This window comes from Megalops cyprinoides, chromosome 1 (genome assembly GCF_013368585.1).
Source record: "Megalops cyprinoides isolate fMegCyp1 chromosome 1, fMegCyp1.pri, whole genome shotgun sequence".
Lineage (NCBI taxonomy): Eukaryota > Metazoa > Chordata > Actinopteri > Elopiformes > Megalopidae > Megalops > Megalops cyprinoides.
The window spans coordinates 19,369,787-19,389,121 of record NC_050583.1 but is presented as its reverse complement, the minus strand read 5'-3'; the positions used below and the strand labels follow the sequence as shown (position 1 = coordinate 19,389,121).

Sequence of the window (19,335 nt, the reverse complement as noted above, 5' to 3'; positions counted from 1 at the left end):
TGGTGTGTGGGACGTCTGGGTGTGGAGCCTGCAGGAGAAACAGCGTTATCAACCCCTCACACGGGGCTGGATAGGAAGTCTGTGTTTTCTTTCTCATGTTCTCACACTTCACAGATCTCTGCAGCTCATCGGACATTTTTAGCATTCAAGGAAGATCTCTGAGAAGGCCCAACCAAAATCTAAGCCTGCCAAGATACACTGAGAGGGTTGAACACTGGAACACGACAAGACATACACGGGGTTAAGGAGGAACACGCAGAAGTCAAGTACAAAATCATAACCAAGTTTATTTTCTTCAAAAACTGAAACTGTAGCTATGCTGTGCTGTAGAAAGAGGGCAGCCTAAGAAATTCTCCTTTCACGTTTTAAAACGGTTTTCATCCTGCATCCACAGGGTGTGCATCGACTTGACAGCAGCAAGAAAAACAACAACAATAATAATCCTAATAATAACAAAAACAAAGGTAATTTGTAATGACTTATAAATAACGATCATTTCTTACTCCCTGACGTAGGGATGCTCATTTCCTGCCCAGTCTGGCTTTGGTCAGTTACACCTGTCCATAGAAGATACAAACTCCAGGAACAGCCGACTTAGTAACGGCTGCTAACAACCAACATGATGATGCAAGTCATTCCAAATCACAAGCAAAATGAAACGATGAACTCCGACAGGGTGGCTGTTAAGAATAGCACAAATGGAAAGTTGAAAAGGTGGCTTGATGAACAGCCAGTGAATGGATGAGGAAATCCGTGTTGTGGAAAGTGGAAAATTTCACAAAGCCCTAATAATCATTGCTTTGATAGGTGTGAGAATCATAACATGGTAGTAAACTTTTCCAGTGACACGTACAAAGCTATAAAGTGTTCAGCTTGCATAGTTTGTGCTCCTTTCGGACTTCAACGGAACGTCTCTGATCCTACAATGAGTCCACAGAATCCACAGTTCATTGAACAACCCCCCCACCCCCACCATCGTTTCACCGCTAGGAGAAAATGTAACACACTTCTAACAACTACCTTCTAAGGCATATTTGATTGGGAATGGGCAGTGGACGTGGTAAAAAAAAAGCTGTAATTACACAATAAATATATTCCATGTGGGCTGAGCAGTGAGGCCATGGGGGATGGGTCTGGCTGGGAATCCCTCCTCCTGGCAGAGAGTTACACAGGCTCCGGCAGGTCGTGGTTCAGCTGGACGTACTCCACAGAGCCCTGCCGAGGTAAACAAGCAGCGGGGGATCATCACCCAAATCAAAAGCTCACCTTCCACACTTTTTCCCAAGAGCTTCAGACAGTCAGAGATCAAGTCCGTCAAGGGCGGAGATGTACATTCACAATAGGGAGGACAGTGTGGAAAAGTCCGTAAAGCAGACCAGAGCTGTCTCTGGGCCGGGAGTGCCAGAAATGTTTCTGAATTTCGTTCCATCTGACCTCATCTGTTCCACCAAATATATGGATCAATTACGACCATATTAAATTAATGCAGGTGACCGCGGTACTCAACATTGCGCCAATCAGACTGAATCACCTGAATTCATTTAATGTAGCAGTTGATCCAATCACGTGATTGAGAGCTTGGTTGGAAGAAAAAAACAGAAGAATCTCCTGCACTCCAGGACAAGCAACATACTTTGATATAGCCTCCCCTAGTGAGCGCAGTCACATGGATATGATAAAGGTATCACACGCAATGCTAACTGTCACATTCCATGTAGTTCATATCGTGAGTCAGAAACACAGAATGTAGACGCATTCTGCATCAGTGTCTGCCTTTGAATCCTCAGTTAATCCGGCCAGATCCTGTTCAGGTTCACTGCCTCATATACAAGCTGCGGTTGAGGGCAGGCCTCCTGTTGCAGGGAGCGGCACATATTTGTGACTCCGGGGCAGCCGCAATTGTGATTGCTTCCTCCCCCCCTCTAACACCCCCCACCCCCCCCGCGTTGTAAGGACAGCGTGGGGGCCAAGATGTTATGGGGATTCATGAAGGTAATTTGCTGGCTGAGATCTTGCAGCTCGATAGGGAAGGAAACCACGGCCCTGATCCCTTTGTTCTTGTTCTGGAAACTCTGACCGGCGCTTCCCACTGCACGCTGTTTATTAACATGCAGTCTAACAGCACAGCCCACATACCGAACGGCTTTCTGATGTAGCATGGCTACTGCTGTTAATATGGGACTCCCAATCCATCTGAGAATGGTAGAAACTAACTACGAATTTAGTTTGTGTACATCTCTGGCAGTGCCTTACCAAGTGGCGACTAAGTGGTGACTTGATAGGTCATTGAAATGTATGGTTAGCCCTTTAATTGTGATTGGTCACATAAATCTTACTGATCAGCAAACAACCTCAACCACTATTAAGAAAATGTCCTTTGATTAAGGTTCATTGCAGATCTTGTTTTTGCTTCCGAGCTTTCCCTGTGCTACCGGAATTTTCTTTTCCCTGTAAAAAGTTCCTGTAAGACTTCCTTTACCCAAAGCCTCATAACAAATGAAAGTTCAAAGAGTGAGGATTGAACTGTACTTACATAGCCAGCGTGGTCAGCTACACCTGTAAAAACAATTTGCGAAAGGTTCAGTTTGGGAAGATGGAATCCTGTACATTACACTGTTCACAGACACGTTCCCTCTACTTGAGATATAAGAACAGGCAGGTGATAATATTACATGTTGTGTGTGTGTGTGTGTGTGTGTGTGTGTGTGTGTGTGTGTGTGTGTGTGTGTGTGTTTGTGTGTTATAGAGGGAGGGAGAGTGAGAGAGCAAATGGATTATGTTCAGGACTTCAGCTTTGAAATAATTCAACATGATCATTTTCTGAGGTGGAATTCCTCAATGCTTCCTGAAGATATATAGTGAAGTTCAACATGACTATTATCTGAAATCATCAAATATGTATTATATATCGTTGCATATTATATATTATTTTCTGTGTAACTCAAGCCCTGTGTTCTGCAGGTTGTATACGTAAGTGCTGGATCCATTGACCTGTTTGGTCTCTGCTGAAGAGCCCATTGTTTAACAGCAGGAGAAGAAACTACACCAAAACATCTTCCCTTCCTCTCTGTCTCAATAGTCTGCGTAGTTCACATACCATGGAGATAAGAACAGTGTTCATAAACTATTTACAAAGGACAGAGGGATGATTGATATGGCTACATTTTTCACTAATAACAATAGTTTGATTGTCACAGATTGTTTCACAGAGAGAGTGGACATTTGGGTCACCTTCTGATAACAGGAACTTCCTTCAAACAAACACAGGAAAACGGACACCTGGCAGTTCTGGTGGTTTTGCGCTTTCTCATTTCCACTCTCAGGTAGTCACTGTATTCCCAGTGCATTTTTTAAAGCATGTGAAAGACAAATGTTTGATTGGCTGTCACTCAGAGTGTGACGCTTGCGAGCAGGGACCGTTGGGGGAGCTGGCTCACCTTGTGAGTTCTGGAGCTCGCTGTACACCGTGTCTGTGCCTTTCCTCAGTGGAGCTGCACAAAAAACCAACACAAACCTAGTCACAAATCATCACTCCTTAAATATGCACACTGTACATAACACATACGCTCAGCTGTGGCCTTTATCACACCCCTAGCTCACAAAACAGAGTAGCACACAACTGTAACTGTAATTGTAACTGTCACCATGCAAATGATGCACTCAAAGGAACTTACAGGGCCAAGCAATTGTGTGTGTGTGTGTGTTTTGGAGGGGGGGGGGTGTTGCAGTCTGATACAGCAATTGGTTCTGCCCTTCCTGTTTACAGTGAAAAAAGTATGATCCTTACCACTACTCAGATCTGGAGACGTTGTCTTAATTATGTGTAATTAGGCCACTCCCAGGAAGGGAATCAGATCACCAATTTCTCTTATCAGCTCAAGAATGGTGGAAAAAATCCAAACCACCTCTCTGAATGTTTAGTGACTGTATATTTAGACAGGACTGACAATGAAAGTTGAACTCAACATCTCACAAATAACCACCTGAATAAGGCCTGACTCTCAGCTTCAATTTCCAGACGTACTTTGAAACATTTGCTTGATCGAGTAACATGTCAGACAGTGTCTTGAGCAGTGTGTCTATCAGGATGCCGGAGAACAGCTGAATGGGAAGTTGTGTCATGTCGGTGCACGTGCGGCTGGAACTGCATTACCACGTAAGGAGTCTGCCGGCTGGGGATGCACCACCTCGGTGTACTCTACATCAGGCTCCTTCGGGCTCTCCTCACTGCTCTGTTCATCTGTGTCTGGAGCACATTACATTACATTACATTATTGTCATTTAGCAGACGCTCATATCCAGAGCGACTTACATAGGTTACAATTTTTACATTACCCATTTATACAGCTGGACATTTATGTAGGCAAGTGTGGGCTAAGTGCCTTGCCCAAGGATACAGCAGCAGTGCCCCAGTGGGGAATTGAACCAGTGACCTTTTTGTTACAAGCCCTGCTCCTTACCACTATGCTACACTGCTGGACACACAATTTAGATGCATTTCTTAACAGCAATATCAATCTATGCACAAAGACTTTTATGCACCCGATATGCACTGCAAGCACTGCCAGTTTGTTTTTACCACACAACTCCAGTGTCCGTTACTCTAATAGAAGATAGTTGCAAAGAAACCCCATAAAAGCGCTGTGAAAATCAGTCCGGTCATTGTTCTTCTAAATAAATCAGTTGAGAATGCTCTCTCCTGCTCCGTTCGTGTTAGACCATAAACGTCTCTGTCAGCCTCACCTGACTCCGATGTCCTCTCACTCCAAACGCTCCTCCCCCCGGCTTCAACGCCCACTGTAAAACACGGGGACAAAGACAGAGGGGGTGAGACGCGGTGACAGGGGGCCTGCGCCATCAAAGAGGAAATGCACTGCAGTCCCACGGGCACATGCTCCTTCACCTCAAGCGACGTGATCTTTGTGCTTCTCATATACATAGTTTGGGCGTTAGACCTCTGCTTCTTAAATGAATAATGGATGGGCTCCACTCTGCTCTCATGAATGTATTTCCTCCACCTGCTGTACTCATTTGAGCCAACCATTCAAGCCAAACCAGGAGGAAGTCCGACACAGACTGCATTGTTCAGGCGGCCCTCGGCCTCCCGCTGAAGTCCAACTCAGCTTGCGCTCTCCCTCAGATTATCTAGAGGTGCCCGTTTTGACTCTCTCTCTCGGTAGCTGTTGCTGGAAATGCACACTGCATTTCCCCCCCAATGTAAATGCCAAGGTAATATACATATTCTTTGACTACAAATGTGCACTTTTTTTAATGACATGTGAAAACGATGGAACCTGAACAGGCTGTTTCTGAGAGAAAAATCACTAGATAGAGACAAGTTCGAAAATAAAACTGTTTATTCTAAATGATTTGCTCCAATCAATCAAAAAATATATAGACAGCTCCTTTCTAATATATCAATATGCTTGTTTTATATATATAGGCATACATACAGGCACGTAAACAGGTGAGAAGACCTTGGTGAGACACAGCACTGAGACAGGCACATGCAGCCAGACAAACAGGCGAGATTATTAAGCACATGAGACCCCACAGATTTTTAAAAGAACAGAACACAGAAACAACGAGCAGACTGTGATATGGGTGATTACACAGTGGATTGGAGAACGTCTTGTCCTGATCAGCTCTGAGGCTTGTTGAGTACACATGGAGACCCAGTGGTCCCCATAGACAGCTGTGTTTCGGTTGAATGGAGCGGAGAGGGGGTTGACTGCACAATGGATGTGGAGAAAAGTAGCAGACAATGTCCATTGTAATCCAGGTTCATTTGGAAAACTATTCGTTGTTGTTTATCCTGTGTTTCAATTAAGAATTTATCCCTCCCCCCTCACCACCTCTAATTAAAAAAAAGAAACTGACGTCAATAGACAGCATAGCACAGGAAGCCAGTAGTAGTTTTCAAAATAATAGGTAGTTCATCTTGCTCTCTCTCTGTCTATGATTCTGATGTTTAGTCGCGTTTCTCTGTTCCTGATGTTGCCTCTCTTCAGTATTCCACTGTTATTGAGCAGCTTGGTTTGCCCAGACGGGGGGACTTTGGTTAGAACCGTTTTCCCTCGAGAATGGGGGCCCTCTCTACACTGTAGCTGGGCTACTGTAGCTGCTCCTGTTGCTGTTGCTGGCAGGAAGCGATGCCACACTATCTCGCGTCCCATTGGCTGCTCTCCCCTCCGTGCCGTCAAAGTGTGGCGCTGCGCCTGCAATAAGACGGGGGGTTTGCCCATGATACACCCACAAGAGGACATCAGCTCGCACAAGTCAGTCATTCACAAAACACACTCCACATCATGCTACGGCACTGCTGCTAACGGCTGCTAACTCAACAATCCGAGCGGCACAGCGGGTCACAGCTACAGCCACAAGAAAATCACTGCCCTCACTCCCTGCCCAGAGTTCCTGAAGCTCCCTCTGACACACAGCTTTGAGCTGCCAGTATGCAGGATGTGTACTTCTGGCAGGTCACTTGCTCCTCTGAGACAATGCACTTCTGTTTCTCCGACAGGAAAGACAGGGGGCCAGACTGAAGCAACATGGAGAGCTAAGCAAACAAAGGCGACTGCAGCCACTCCACTGTAGACTTGTGCATACACAGCGTCCGCATGAATTCTGCAGAGGTTGAGACGCTCCCCATGCAATGGTTCGCATGAAAGGAATGGATGAATGGATGAATGAGAGAGACAGAGATGAGCGTAATATCGACAGCGGGACATGACGACAGAGCACACAATAGAATCAGGAAAATCAGGCTACCTTTGTTTGCGTTATATACTTCGGTGTCGTGGGCAAGACTCACTGTTAGAGAGTCATCTGATTTAGGGCTCGAAGGCTTTCTGAGAAACGGTGAAAATAAAGTCATCGTTGGCATTTCAGAACAGGAAAAAAAATGTGATTTGATTTTACCCCTTTGAAGAGGCGACGCTTTCCATAATTAATGGAGGGACCAAGTAGATAACTGGGCATACAGACTAAAGTCAAAGTCAATCATTGACTGTTTAAGTCCTCCAATCAGTAAGCAGTCATTACTGTATATCTATCAAAGGGCTAACGTTTGCTCAGAGAAGCAAATATACAAGCCAACTCACACTGACAGTTCTGCTCCAGTCTCTCCTCTACCTACGACAAAGAGAAGAGATAAAAAGATTCATACACGGTCAGCCATGTGCGGCTTGTGATGCTGGAGGGCTGTAGGTGTTTCTACCTCTTCTTAAGACCCCTCGGCGGTAGAAAATGATGAGGGCAATCAACACGAGGAATGCAGGAACTGAGATCCCAATCGCAATCTTCTTCCACATGGCCATTTTCACTGCAGAGGGAAAAAAAACGCATTCAGTTATAACTCTGAATGCATCTTCTTTCTGCACCACCCACCCCTTCCACGACTTCAGAGAGCCACTCTTGAGCCCCCCCCCCCCCCTTTCCTCTGCCAGCAGGCCACACATTAATTACTGTAAGCGATAAGCGCAGAACGCTGAGTCTAATCGGTTGTTGCAAGCCCCTGGGAGTGGATCCAGCCCCCAGTCTACTGGTGCTTCGCTGGCTTTGAGGTCAGGCCACCATCCCTGTTGATCATAATTCTTGAAACAGTAGAGAGCGCATGTAGCAGTGAGGCTAGTCACCCTCAGGACTCCTTAAAGCCAGCAGAAGATGCCGGCAGAGCTCAGATAAAGTGCTGATCACTGGCATTTACCCACAGTGGGAACCCTTGTGGGTTCATCTACATCAGTGTTTCTCAACCCTCTCCCGGAGCCCCCCCTGCCCTGCATGTTTTAGATCTCTCCCTGCTCCAACACAGCTGATTCAAATGATCAACTCCTTATAAACTCCTGAAGCTGCTTAATAACAAACTGATCATTTGAATCAGCTGTGCTGGAGCAGGGAGAGATCTAAAACATGCAGGGCAGGGGGGGCTCCAGGAGAGGGTTGAGAAACACTGATGTAGATGAAGGAGACGAAGCCTCTGCCTCCACAGAGCATAAAGTCCATTTGTTCACAAAATTTATGTTAATTTCTGGTTAATGTCTGTTAAAGGAAATGTGCATTTAATACAAAGTATCATGAAAACCAATTCACTTTCCCAGGACGGCTGGTGAAAAGCGTGTTTTAAGAGGAAATAGGCTAGCTGGATGACTTGGTCAACATAAGCACATAGCTGACTTTGGTGGCTGAGACCCTGACATTGTTTGCAGCCAGAGGGTTATTACCTGAGCATTCATTACTATTTAACTGTAGCTGCTTAATTATTTAAGCATTAATTACTGACAGTATGTCTTCATGGCAGTTTTGAAAACTGCTGTTTAAATACATTCAAATGTTGGCAGATGAGGGACAATGAGACTAAAAATCCTTGAAAAAAATTAAATTTGCCCTTTGTCAAGCAACTTTCTTCCTACTCCAGAATGGCTCAGCTCAGTTTGACTTCTCTATTATTTTGGTAGTTTCCACCCTGCTAGGGTAGAAATCATTTGGCACTCATCGACCAGCCAGCCCTGAGGCCATCTGTGCTATGCAATTCTGGTATAGGCAGACAATGTGGCAATGGCAGATACCATTAAATGAATTGCTGTAGGGAAACTTTGGTTTGGGAGCAAAATGACTGCACCAATGGTATATGTATCTGTGAGACAATCGGTCTTACCCTCTATGGTGACATCCTTGCTCCTCACTGCCTGCTTGGCCCGGTTGTCAGCCTCACAGTGGTATATGTCAGCGTGATCTTTTCTCACTGCCATCACATCATACGATGCATAAAGCTCTGACTGATTTATTACTTTTTTGAACACAGGCTTCCCCCGGCGATACCACGTGAAGGTGATTGGATGAGTGCCCTTTTCGATTTTACAGATAAGGGCCAGGTGAGTCCCTTCCACGATTTCCTCAGGGCTTGGGACAACAGCCAGTATGGGCCTGGACGCAGGCTCTGTGAGGGAGAAAAAAAGGGTCACATCATAATTCTGAATGTGAGAGTCTGCAGATGCTTTCCTACAGCAGCTGCTCCTCTAGGGCTTCAGTCTAGCTGAGATCCTCATAAATTCAGAATCTGTAACCATGGAGATGCTCACAACAGCAAAGGTGTTGCTACACCTTTTATTACACAGGTGGCACGGTGACTTGTGAATTAAAGGGCAAATACCAGCCATTTATCCTACAATTAGCATTTAACATGTACATGAAAACTGTAAATCAATTTCACTTTTTGGTATATTAAAGCTTGTCAAAATGGACAATAGATAAAGTGTTCAGTTGGATGTACAAACACTTGTGGCCTTTGACAATGGTGCGTGAAGGGTAGATTTACAATTACTTGGCACTTCCAGCCAAACAGTTTCCCTGACTTTTTCAGCAGTTTTTGGACAAGCCCCATAGTCTGGCACACATGAGCCTGTGAGTAGATTTTGCCTTGAATGATATTGTCAAGCCTACACTGGTCAGCTCACCTATGACATGAGTGTTGAGCGGTGCACTCTCCAAACCAGGAGGACCCTTATTCTGGGCATCACAGGTGTAATGCCAAATCTCCTCCTTCTTATGTATCATGGCAGTGAAGATAGCCTGGTCGCCTGGCTGTGACACCGTGCTGATGTTCACCTTCTCCTTATTCTTCATAAGGGTGTAGCTGATAGGAAGACTGCCTTTCTCACAGTAGCAATGGATTCGGAATGGCCTTCTCAGGATCACGTCCCCTATGGCCCTTATCACCGGCCTAGACACAAGCACTGTCCCAGTAAAAAGGTAAAAATTTGTGCGAGAGAAAAAGGGAGAGAGTGTAAGTCAGGGACAGTACAGAGGGCTACAGAAATGCAATTTTCGAAATAGCTGATTAAAAAAAAACAGCATACATATTTATGTTTGTATACCAAATCAGGATCATGAAATCATTGCAATATTACATTACAAAACCCATCCTATATACAAATCCTCACAGTTATACATTTTGAATGACCTGGAAGACTATTAAGCAGTCTTACATTTCGCTTTGAAGACAATGGCTGTACTGGATTTAGGTATCCATTTGGCCTGTGCTTTACAGGAGTAATTTCCGTTGAGGGAAGTGTTTGCAGTGTTTGAGTATCTTCCATCAAAACTGCCAGGTGTTATTAGTTCGCCATCCTTATAGATGTAGTATCTGACATCATTACGGTGGATCCTTTGAGAGTTGACCATTTCACTATTGCATTCTAATGAGAATCGGTCGTTTTCAAACACCTCCCGTGGATCCATTCTCAGGACTGGCTTTGAAAACAATTCTGTGGGTTTGACAATAGGATTAAGTTAGCACATTAAAATACATTCATCCAAATGTGGTCTAACACTGATTCTGTATTGTCAATTTGACAGTTCAATTTCATCAATGATGAGCATAAATTCTATCACAGTACCCAAGACCTGGTGGTGCAGAAAACACAAAGATAAACTGAATCTCCACTACGATAACTGAGAGAATCATAGAGTGCCTGCATCAACTCACTTTTTCCACAGCTCAGCCCAGTTGTACCGTAATAAAACACTGGCAGTTATCTCCTCACCTGCTACAGTCACGGTATCATTGAATGATTTCTGGACATTTCCCATTTCTGATTTGCATGCGTACAACCCAGAGTCTTCAGCCAGCACCGCCTTGACATAGTTAATGTTGTTGTTTCCAAATTTCAGCACACTAGAACCCTTGATGAGGTGAACCGTGAGCTCTGAGGGGTGGCGGGGAGCCATATTCACGCTACATGTAATATTCAGGACGTCACCTTCAATGATGCTTCTGTTAGGCCGTATCACCATTGAGGGTGAGATGGGTAGCTCTGGAAAACAAGGGAGGGAAGAAAAAAAATTAAAAAAGGGATAATTCATTTTGAAGCCCATGATCACATGAATACGACGCAGTGGCCTGTCTTTCAGGCAAGCGCACTACCATCATGTCCCTGGTTGCAACAGACACAGCCTACTGAGACTGTATATTAGGCTGTCCACTCACCGCGTACAGTAACCTGCAATTCATTGCTCCTGTTAGACTGCACATTGGTTGGTGTCAACATGATGATATATTGACAAGTCAAGCTCGTCTTCCCCGCTGGCTTCAAGGTTATGGCAACCTGCGCCGTGTTCTTGGTGGTAACCACTCGTTCGGCTTCGGTATTATTTTTTTCGAAGAAGTAGAAAATGAAGGAACCGGATTCTCTGGGTGCGCTGCACGTGGCGTTCACCTTTTCTCCCTCAGTGACCTCCGTCCTGCCTACCATCAGAACTGGGGTCTGCAAGCCTGGACAGACAGAGAGAGGCAGTAGGAGTGCTGTCAGATTGGGGACCCTTCTGAGGAAAGGTGCACTGCACTGAATCACACACACTAGGTAGCGCTGGATGGATCCCCAAGACATGACCTCCCCAGCTCTCCCACCCCCCCAGATTTAGTGCCTTTGCAGAAATGAAATACAGCTGTAGTTAGATACCACACAAAAATCAAAGTTATACATTACTTACCTGTTACCTTCAATGTTTCTGTGTTACTGTCACCTTCCTTATTTTGTATCTTCAAGTGGCACTTGTAAATTTCAGAATCAGCCACTCTCGCCTCTTTTATAGGATAGTCCATCTCGTCTGTCATGGTGACATTTTTGGCGTACACAACTTGTTTGCCTTTGTAGAAGGTATACTTGTAGGTAAGGGGGAAGTATGTGCTGTGGCTGACACTGGCTACACAACGTAGCGTCACATTGGTGCCACTTTCCACATTGTTTCCAGGCAGAACTGTGAGCTTGACGCTGTTTAATGTGAAAACTGAAAACACAGAGGACAGCTTAGTGAACATGAGAAGTTCAGTGTCGACAACAAGCCATTCAGCCCAGCTGGGCTTGTCATTTTTGCTTCCTGTGGGACTACGTGCCCACACAGTGATGCTTATTAGAGACAACGCGTGAAAATTTTTGACCTGAAATGCTCATCATGCACCGTGTCACATAAAGTCAGACTGTGGATTGTATCCTCGCTGCCCGCAGTAGCGAGAAGGTGTGTCAGTTGGTAGCCGTACAACATGGATGACCAGTTCATTACTCCATCTCGGGGAAACCAGCAACACAGGACACGAGAGACACAGGTTCAAAGGAAAACCAACGGCATTTTCTAACCCTTACTTCTCTTTTAAAAGCTGTCTGATTGTGGGAAATAAACACCTGGTTTTAATATACAAGAGCAACAAAGGAACCTGAACTATTGAGGTCTGATGTGATTTTGAAAGCACGCTGATGCGTACTTCCTCACGGCTCTCGGTTCGGCTTCACCGTAAACAGGGGCAGTTCACAGGAAGGAAATCACTTTGTTAAACAAACACAAGCCGACCCTCCCCCCGGGGGAACGGCACCGAGCGGCAGTTATTTTAGCACCCCCGTTCCACCCAGTGTCACTCACCGCCCCTCACAAACCCACAGCCACCGCTGTGGCTGAAACTGTGAACAAACTACTGCTGGACCCCCTGAAAGTGACAATGAAACTAAACCTCACAATAAGCATGCAGCCAGGGTCCGGTTTCCATTCGATCACCATGCTGATGTGCTCTGTTTATCTCAGCTGTCATGAAAGACGGGACCCTCCAAAAAGTGACTTTAACCTCCCCACATCCAGTCGGGGACACGGCGCGATGCTACACAGTCACCTGTGCCCTGAGCCTCGCACCACAACTTTCCCATTTTCAACTCCGGACCATAAAGAAGACCGGATCTGGGTAATAAGTTTGCCATCCTTTAACATTCGCACAAACAAACAGTGATCAGAGGGATCACAGCACATCAATCCAAAACAGTCTAATCTACCTATATTCTAGTGAAGCGAGAGACTTCTATGACAAAATTCAACCATAATATTTTTCCTACTAGAAACAGGAAATTCTAAAATTGAACAACCACTCCGTTGAGTAAAATACGCATTTCCTCTGTATAATTATCCAAGTGAGAAAACAGCATAAGAGTTAAATGTAACCATAATGTTACACATTACAGTTCCCCAACTGTCTGTGGCATTCCATGCTGTCCATGGTAAAAAAAAATAAAAAATAAAAAATTACATCCAATATCCAGTCTTCAGAGAGACAGAATTAGAGCTGAATCACAGTCCATACTTACCAGCCTGGGTCTCGGCAACTTGCCCTGGTGTTGGAAGAACAGAGAAGGGGGGAAAGAAGAAAAAGATAAGTAAAGGTGCTGAAACGCTCAGATCCTATTGGTGTAGAATACAGGGCAAAGCAGGGGGCTGGGGTGTCCTTACAGGTGCTGAAGAGCGTGGCCAGGAGCAGGCAGAGTGGCTGACGGCCCATCCTGACGGGGCGCTGCTGGATCTCCCGCATCGCCCGCGTAGCAGAGGTGACTGGCATGGGAGCTCAGGAGGACAGGGGAGGAACATCACCGAAGGGCGGGCCAAAGAGTGGGCTGGGGGGCAGGCCCTGCGAGCTGCCGCGGAGCAGCCCCTTATCGCTCGGAACCGTCTTTGCTTTGCTTAATTTGCCAGGAAGTGACTGTTGTTTCCTCAGGATGTGTGAGCTCCAGTTCTTGGCTGTTAAGGCATTTTCTTTGTGGAAGCTGGGCGCATGCAACAGCGCATGCCTGGCTCTCTCTGCTCGTGTCTGAGGGGGCAGGAGCCGGGCAGGACCTGGGTTCCTGTGCGGCGGGGGGCGCTGTCACCCTGCACTGATGGCTGAGGTCATTTTCAAGAGGTATTTTACCCATTTTATTTCTCATCCTCCTTATTTTAATCACAACCTAGGAAAGGTAAAAACTGTGCAGTGTGATTTCATTTATTCAAGGTAAAATATTTTTAATATTGACTCTACTGTACAGATTTCCACTTTTTCAGGTTTTTTTTTTTTCCATTTAAACAGGGGCAAATATGGCTGCCGGCTACTCTTGCTGCACTGGTGAGAGAGGTTTCCAAGGATGTGTACTGTAGCGTTACACAGCAAAGCAGAACTCGCTCAGTACTGTGTTCATTCCCGCTGCCCCTCCTCTGCTCGGCCATCTTCCAAACCCTTGCAGGGGCTCGTTGTTGGACTGGCGCAGGAGCCTACATCCCTGTCCCTGTGTGCATCTACTCGCAGCCAGTTTTGCCAGACAAACTGTCAGGTTTGCTTTTCTCTCTCATGAATCATTCCAGCTCATCTGACTGGGTGGCAGTGTAGTGTAGTGGTAAAGGACTTGTAACCAAAAGGTTGCTGGTTTGATTCCTCGCTGGGGTACTGCTGTTGTACCCTTAGGCAATGTATTCAGCCCAAAACTGCCTCAGTAAATATCCAGCTGTATAAATGGGTAACGTAAAAAAAAAAAGTAACCTATGTCACACTGGATAAGAGCGTCTGCCGAATGCCTATAATGTAATGACTATCAATGATTTCACAGGGGGTAAAAGGGATTTTATATATTATATATATATATACATACATATCTCGTCCATTTATGAGCCGAAGAGCAATAAATGAAGGACAAGGGAGCAGCTGGAAAGAGGGAGGTGTGAGAAAGTGAAAAGGTCACTGTCCAATGGTTGGCTCAGACAAAGGGGTTCCAGTGTAAATTAGGAGCAAGCAAGGAGATACACGAGAGGTGCAAGGTAGAGGGAACAGTCATCAGGGGTGAGGAGGCGGGGAAGAGAATGGCTAATGTGTGTGGAAACCGAGGGGAAGCGAAAATGAAGTGAGATATATCTGCATCGTACTGGTCTTTTCAGATGCTACTTTATTTGACACTAAACGATGATTTTTTTTTTTGGCCTATAAAAATGATGACATAAAAATTTTTGTAATGATGGAAAATCTTCCACTGTGCCTGGCATTATGAAGGAGGAAACTTGATCCTGGTGGAAAGCACATATTCATGATGCAAAAACAACAAAGCTTCTAAAGTATTCTAAACAGCATAAGTGCCGGGTTCCTCATACGGAAACATATAATCCTTAAATATTTAGCCACATAAGGCCTTGACCCCTAAACTGATAAGGATGACACATAATAAAAACGCATTTAAACACGAAAACACCAAAAGAGCTGTCAGAGCAAAGAAAGAAGACCACCGAAATCTGTGTTTGTGTATTTGGTTTATTTCAATGATTTCTTCTCCTGTCATACAAACCACAGTCAGCAAAGCAGTCTACAGTCACAGAGAACACCTGATTGTTTTCATTTCATTCTATCTTTTTTTTAAAGTTTTTCTTCTAAAATGTTAAAATTCAGAGCAGGTTATAAGAGATGTGATTCTGAGCGTGGTGACAGTATGCAGCTGGTTTTGTCAGTGAAGCAGTGAAGCTGCTGTAACCTCTCCACTCCCTTGGAGGGAGCCAGAGAGCCGAGTGGGGTCAGGACTGTGGTCGCTGTCCGTTATCAACAATATAATGCACGTGTCACCAGTTCTGTCCACAAGTTAGCGTTATTATCCATTCTCCAGAGGCAATAGCTGAGCAGAGGAAACTAAGAGGCAAAAGGCTCCTGTGACCTTGCAGAAAATCTAGGGACCGTATGGGAGGCCATTTCCACCCTCATCCTAACTGTTCTCGTCTATCTGCCCAAAAAAAAAAAAGACTGAGGGTGCCAGAGGTCAGAGAACAAAGAGTATTGAATTAAAAACCAAATTACAAAAGGAAGAAAAAAGTTAAATAGAAAGTTACAAAGCACGACAAAAAGCATAAAAATCATGAAAGTAATAAAAATTAGACAAATTAAATAATGAATGTCCCCACAACAAAGTAGAAAAAAATGCTTTACCATACATTAAATGAGTAAGTGTAGGCCACAGGTACTAACTGGGTCTTTATATTTTAATTGATTGGGAGGACCACTTAACGTTGAATCGCAAAAGACCTCATAACAGTACCTTTGAACGAGAACCCCCCCCTCCATAGCCTTATCATGCCATGGTTCCTGTGTGAGGATAAAACACTTCAATATCCCAGTGATGACTCATGACCAGCTAAATACCTGAGCAACTCTTTGAGGAAACAATAGTCTGCGGTGGTGTTAACAAATTGAAAATTGCAGTTTTTAGCAATATAGAGCAATCAACACAGAAATGACCCACTGTGGATTGAACCAAGGTAAGAGGCCTATATTTATTCCTGAATGTGAGGAACAGAGGCTGGCTAGCAACAGAAAACTTACTGTGATGTGGGAGTATGGTGCTGTAGGGGGATCCTGGGGGTTTGGCAGAAGGAAGAATAAAAATCACCAACTTATGAGAGAGAACTGTAGATATGGGGGTGTCTTGGTGACTAGAGTTGGCATACCTGGTCGGCCAAACATTGCTGCCGTTTTCTTAGACTGGGATCCTACACTCCTCTTGAGCTTCTCCCACTAAACCCAGTTCCACTTCAAGAAAAACCTACAGCTTTAAAACTGACCACCCTTCACTACATCTCTACCAAATCAACCCTCGCAATAAAATCAAGATTTAAAAAAACACAAAAAAAAGAAAATAAATATACACGTGTGAAGTCATTGTGACATGTGGCAGGGAGCAGGCAGACTCTACTGCAAGTGGAGGACGATGCCTTCCCACGGTGCCGTGGGGCCCAAAGCAGTGGGCCGCACGTGGGCTTGGGGGGCTCCCGTGGGAGAGGTGGACGCTACGTCACGTCAAGCGGGCAGTGCCGTGTAGGACACAGTATGAGAGGCGAGGGGTTGGCACGTCAGAGGAAAGCAGACTGCTGTAGCTGTTGCCTCTTGTTCCACGCTCAGCTGCAGGTGGGGCTACAGTCCACAGTCCTTCCTCTGGTATGACGGGGGGTGGGGGTGTGCAAGGCAGAGGTGGGGGGCGGGGTGGGAACTCCAGTCCTCAGAGGGCACCACGGACAGCTCTGCTTTGGATGATCGGGGGGAGGGGGGGGGGCTGGAGGGGAAGGGGGGGATGCCTCACTTCCTTCACCACTTCTCAACGTGTCCGACAGGGGTCACGGCCGCGGACACACACCTTCACACCGCTGCCCCGCTCCGTTGGTCCGAGCCAATGGGAGCAGAGCGGCCGCGGGGCGGCCGTGATGGGGGCCCGCGTCGGAGCCGCGGGTGTCTTCAGGGGCGGGAGCTCAGAGCCTTCGGATGCTCCGCTCTCCGGTTGAGCAGGACCCTGGAGCGGGGCCAGGTGTGGCTCAGGAGTGTGAGCGCAGCCGCACTCCCTGGTTTATTGCTTCACACTGCAGCCTTCACCTTCACAAAAGGCCAGTTTTTAGAGCGGACTGAGGCTGTGTGTGGTACTCGCACGATTCCGGCACAGCCAGTCCACTTCCATACACTAGGAGAGGCGATGTAAACCCGCCGGATGGGGTATTGGCTGGGCTTATTAAGTTTGGCACGGTCAGGGGGGTGCGGGGGGTACGGGTTGAGTGGACAGGCACAGCAAAGGGGGAAGGGGGTGTCACCCCGCCGTGACTGAGGCAGTCCGCTGACACTGGGCGTCTGTTCGTGCCATCCCGCAGGGCCTGGGTGTCAGGTCTCCGCGTAAAGTGCCGGGCCGCTTCCAGAAAGCGCAACCCACGTTCGTTTCAGACAGCAGCAGAAGCGAGTGAAACCCCAGTTGTCAACGGCTGCGGGGATGGCGGTGGGACTGGTGCTGGCAGGAGACGGGCGCTGCTATGGGCTGCTTGTGGTCCGGAGCTGACCAGCGGGGCCATATTTTCACGGTGCTATTTTCCTTCAGACGCCCCTCTGCCTCTGCACAAGCAGAGTTCACACAGGCGGGACAAAAAAAAAAAAAAAAAGAGAAAAACCCACTGGCTACGCGGCCAACGGGCTGTAGCTTAAAATATCTCTATTATCTGTAAATGCAATTAAATATACACACTCCTCAGCACAGCCAAGTCTACAATCAATAGCCCATAATAGTAATAACAATAATAATAACATGAGTATCAGCAGCCATCACGAGACATTCAAGGTGATAATTGCGTATGTACATTAGAGGTCATTTACATCCTGGCTCCGGGGTGCTTAGGCGTTATCTCAGCCTCTTCTCCGCTGAGTAGATAGACATGTAGTAGTCGTTGCTGCCGACGGCCAGGTGCGGCTATGGTGGAGGGGAACAGCAGAGAGAGAGAGGTGAGTTAGAGACATGTGCTTACCCGCAGTTCTGTCTGTTCACTGATTACCTCACTTCACATTGCATGCTGTGCAGCGTGCTGGCTGATATATTAGGGTAAATGCTCTTTGCTTCTGCAGACTGCAGTAATTTTCAGAAGGATGCTTATTAGCGTACTAGCAATTTCACCAATGTGAACAAGCCACTCTGCAGTTTCCTTTGGCTTCTCTCACAGTAAAAGACGACTAATCCAGCGGTTTTAATGAGAGTGAAGTTACCCAGTATGGATGGAACGCTAGGCAGCTGATGGCCCCAATTCTCTGGCCCATGAAACCATCGTAGTACTTGATGTTGCTGATGATGTCCCCGTTGGAGTTGTACACGGCGATGAACTGGTTCATGGAGCCACTAGAGGTGGGGGGGACATGAAAAGCGGGCAGATATTTTCTCGGCAGACAAGAGGTTCACGTACAAATGTACAAATAACAGAATGGCTGGCCTCTTCTGACATTCCTTTCGAATGGATGCAGGAATGTTCCTGCCATTACAAGGTGAAATGGGTTTTGCTTATGCAATTGTAGAATGGTCCTTGAGCTGAGAAAGAAACTGTACAACAATACCAAACTGTTCCTTAACATGAGAGTCACAATGTCGTCCCCCCCCCCCCCATCTTGAACTCACCAGGCGAAGAGGTTGGCCTGTGGATGGATATCCAGTGCAGTCAGTCCCTTCACCGTCTGCAGTACGTTTACGGAATCTGACGTTCGCGGCTCGAAGAACCGCACATCCCCGTTTACACTATGATGGAAGAGAGCAAACACACACACATGCACGCCCATGCTTAGTCAAATGGCTCTGCACTAGGTCTGTTCACGCAACAACGTAAGCCACGAATGAGAACAGGTCATTCAGCCCAGCTACGTTTGTCATTCTAGAGTTCACAAGCTTCATAACTTATACGTATGACACCTGGATATACTTTGTTACCTGTATACCCATAGGATACCTTGTTGTCCTTCTTAATACTTTTTCAAGAACTTCTGTGCTTTTTGAGTGTAGTGGCCAGAACTAGACAATGTGATTTTACAATATTAATGCAACCTCCTTTGATATGGAACTACTTTTTGCTTTGTATCCCACTTTCCTTTGCAACTGTCCGTTACAGTGTTTAACAACAGAGAGGAGACAATTAACCACATCAGCTTGAATATAAGGTTTAATTCAATTTAATTCAATTCAATTTTATTTATATAGCGCTTTTTTACAACACAAGTTGTCACAAAGCAGC

At 46.0% G+C, this 19,335-nt stretch overlaps 2 protein-coding genes across 7 annotated transcripts in view; both read right to left on the bottom strand.

The window, feature by feature from the left end:
- Nucleotides 1–322: 322 nt before the first annotated feature.
- si:dkey-237i9.8 (platelet endothelial cell adhesion molecule) lies at nt 323–13,379 on the bottom strand. 6 transcript variants are annotated; one of them, XM_036529608.1, is made up of 16 exons: nt 13,267–13,379; nt 13,125–13,148; nt 11,491–11,787; nt 10,988–11,272; nt 10,545–10,814; nt 9,987–10,265; nt 9,456–9,734; nt 8,657–8,938; nt 7,220–7,324; nt 7,104–7,134; nt 6,772–6,851; nt 4,744–4,797; nt 4,154–4,246; nt 3,438–3,491; nt 2,534–2,556; nt 323–1,215 (listed from the first exon to the last, which is right to left on the bottom strand). In XM_036529608.1, exons 1-16 carry the CDS (start codon nt 13,370–13,372, stop codon nt 1,165–1,167), a joined length of 2,313 nt encoding a protein of 770 aa, XP_036385501.1. In that variant the 5' UTR covers nt 13,373–13,379; the 3' UTR covers nt 323–1,164. The 6 variants fall into 6 exon arrangements, with proteins under 6 accessions (XP_036385501.1, XP_036385508.1, XP_036385542.1 ...); XM_036529615.1 differs by lacking the exons at nt 6,772–6,851; nt 7,104–7,134; XM_036529649.1 differs by lacking the exons at nt 323–1,215; nt 2,534–2,556; nt 3,438–3,491; nt 6,772–6,851 and having other exon boundaries at nt 4,214–4,246.
- Nucleotides 13,380–16,863: 3,484 nt separating this feature from the next.
- Nucleotides 16,864–19,335, bottom strand: part of rptor (regulatory associated protein of MTOR, complex 1) — a 156,227-nt gene continuing 153,755 nt past the window's right edge. The window contains exons 33-35 of the mRNA XM_036525885.1: nt 18,729–18,845; nt 18,326–18,455; nt 16,864–18,035 (exon numbers count right to left, since the gene is read on the bottom strand). Coding sequence (XP_036381778.1) covers nt 17,967–18,035; nt 18,326–18,455; nt 18,729–18,845 — 316 coding nt within the window. The 3' untranslated portion in view covers nt 16,864–17,966. The remainder of the gene's footprint in view (nt 18,036–18,325; nt 18,456–18,728; nt 18,846–19,335) is intronic.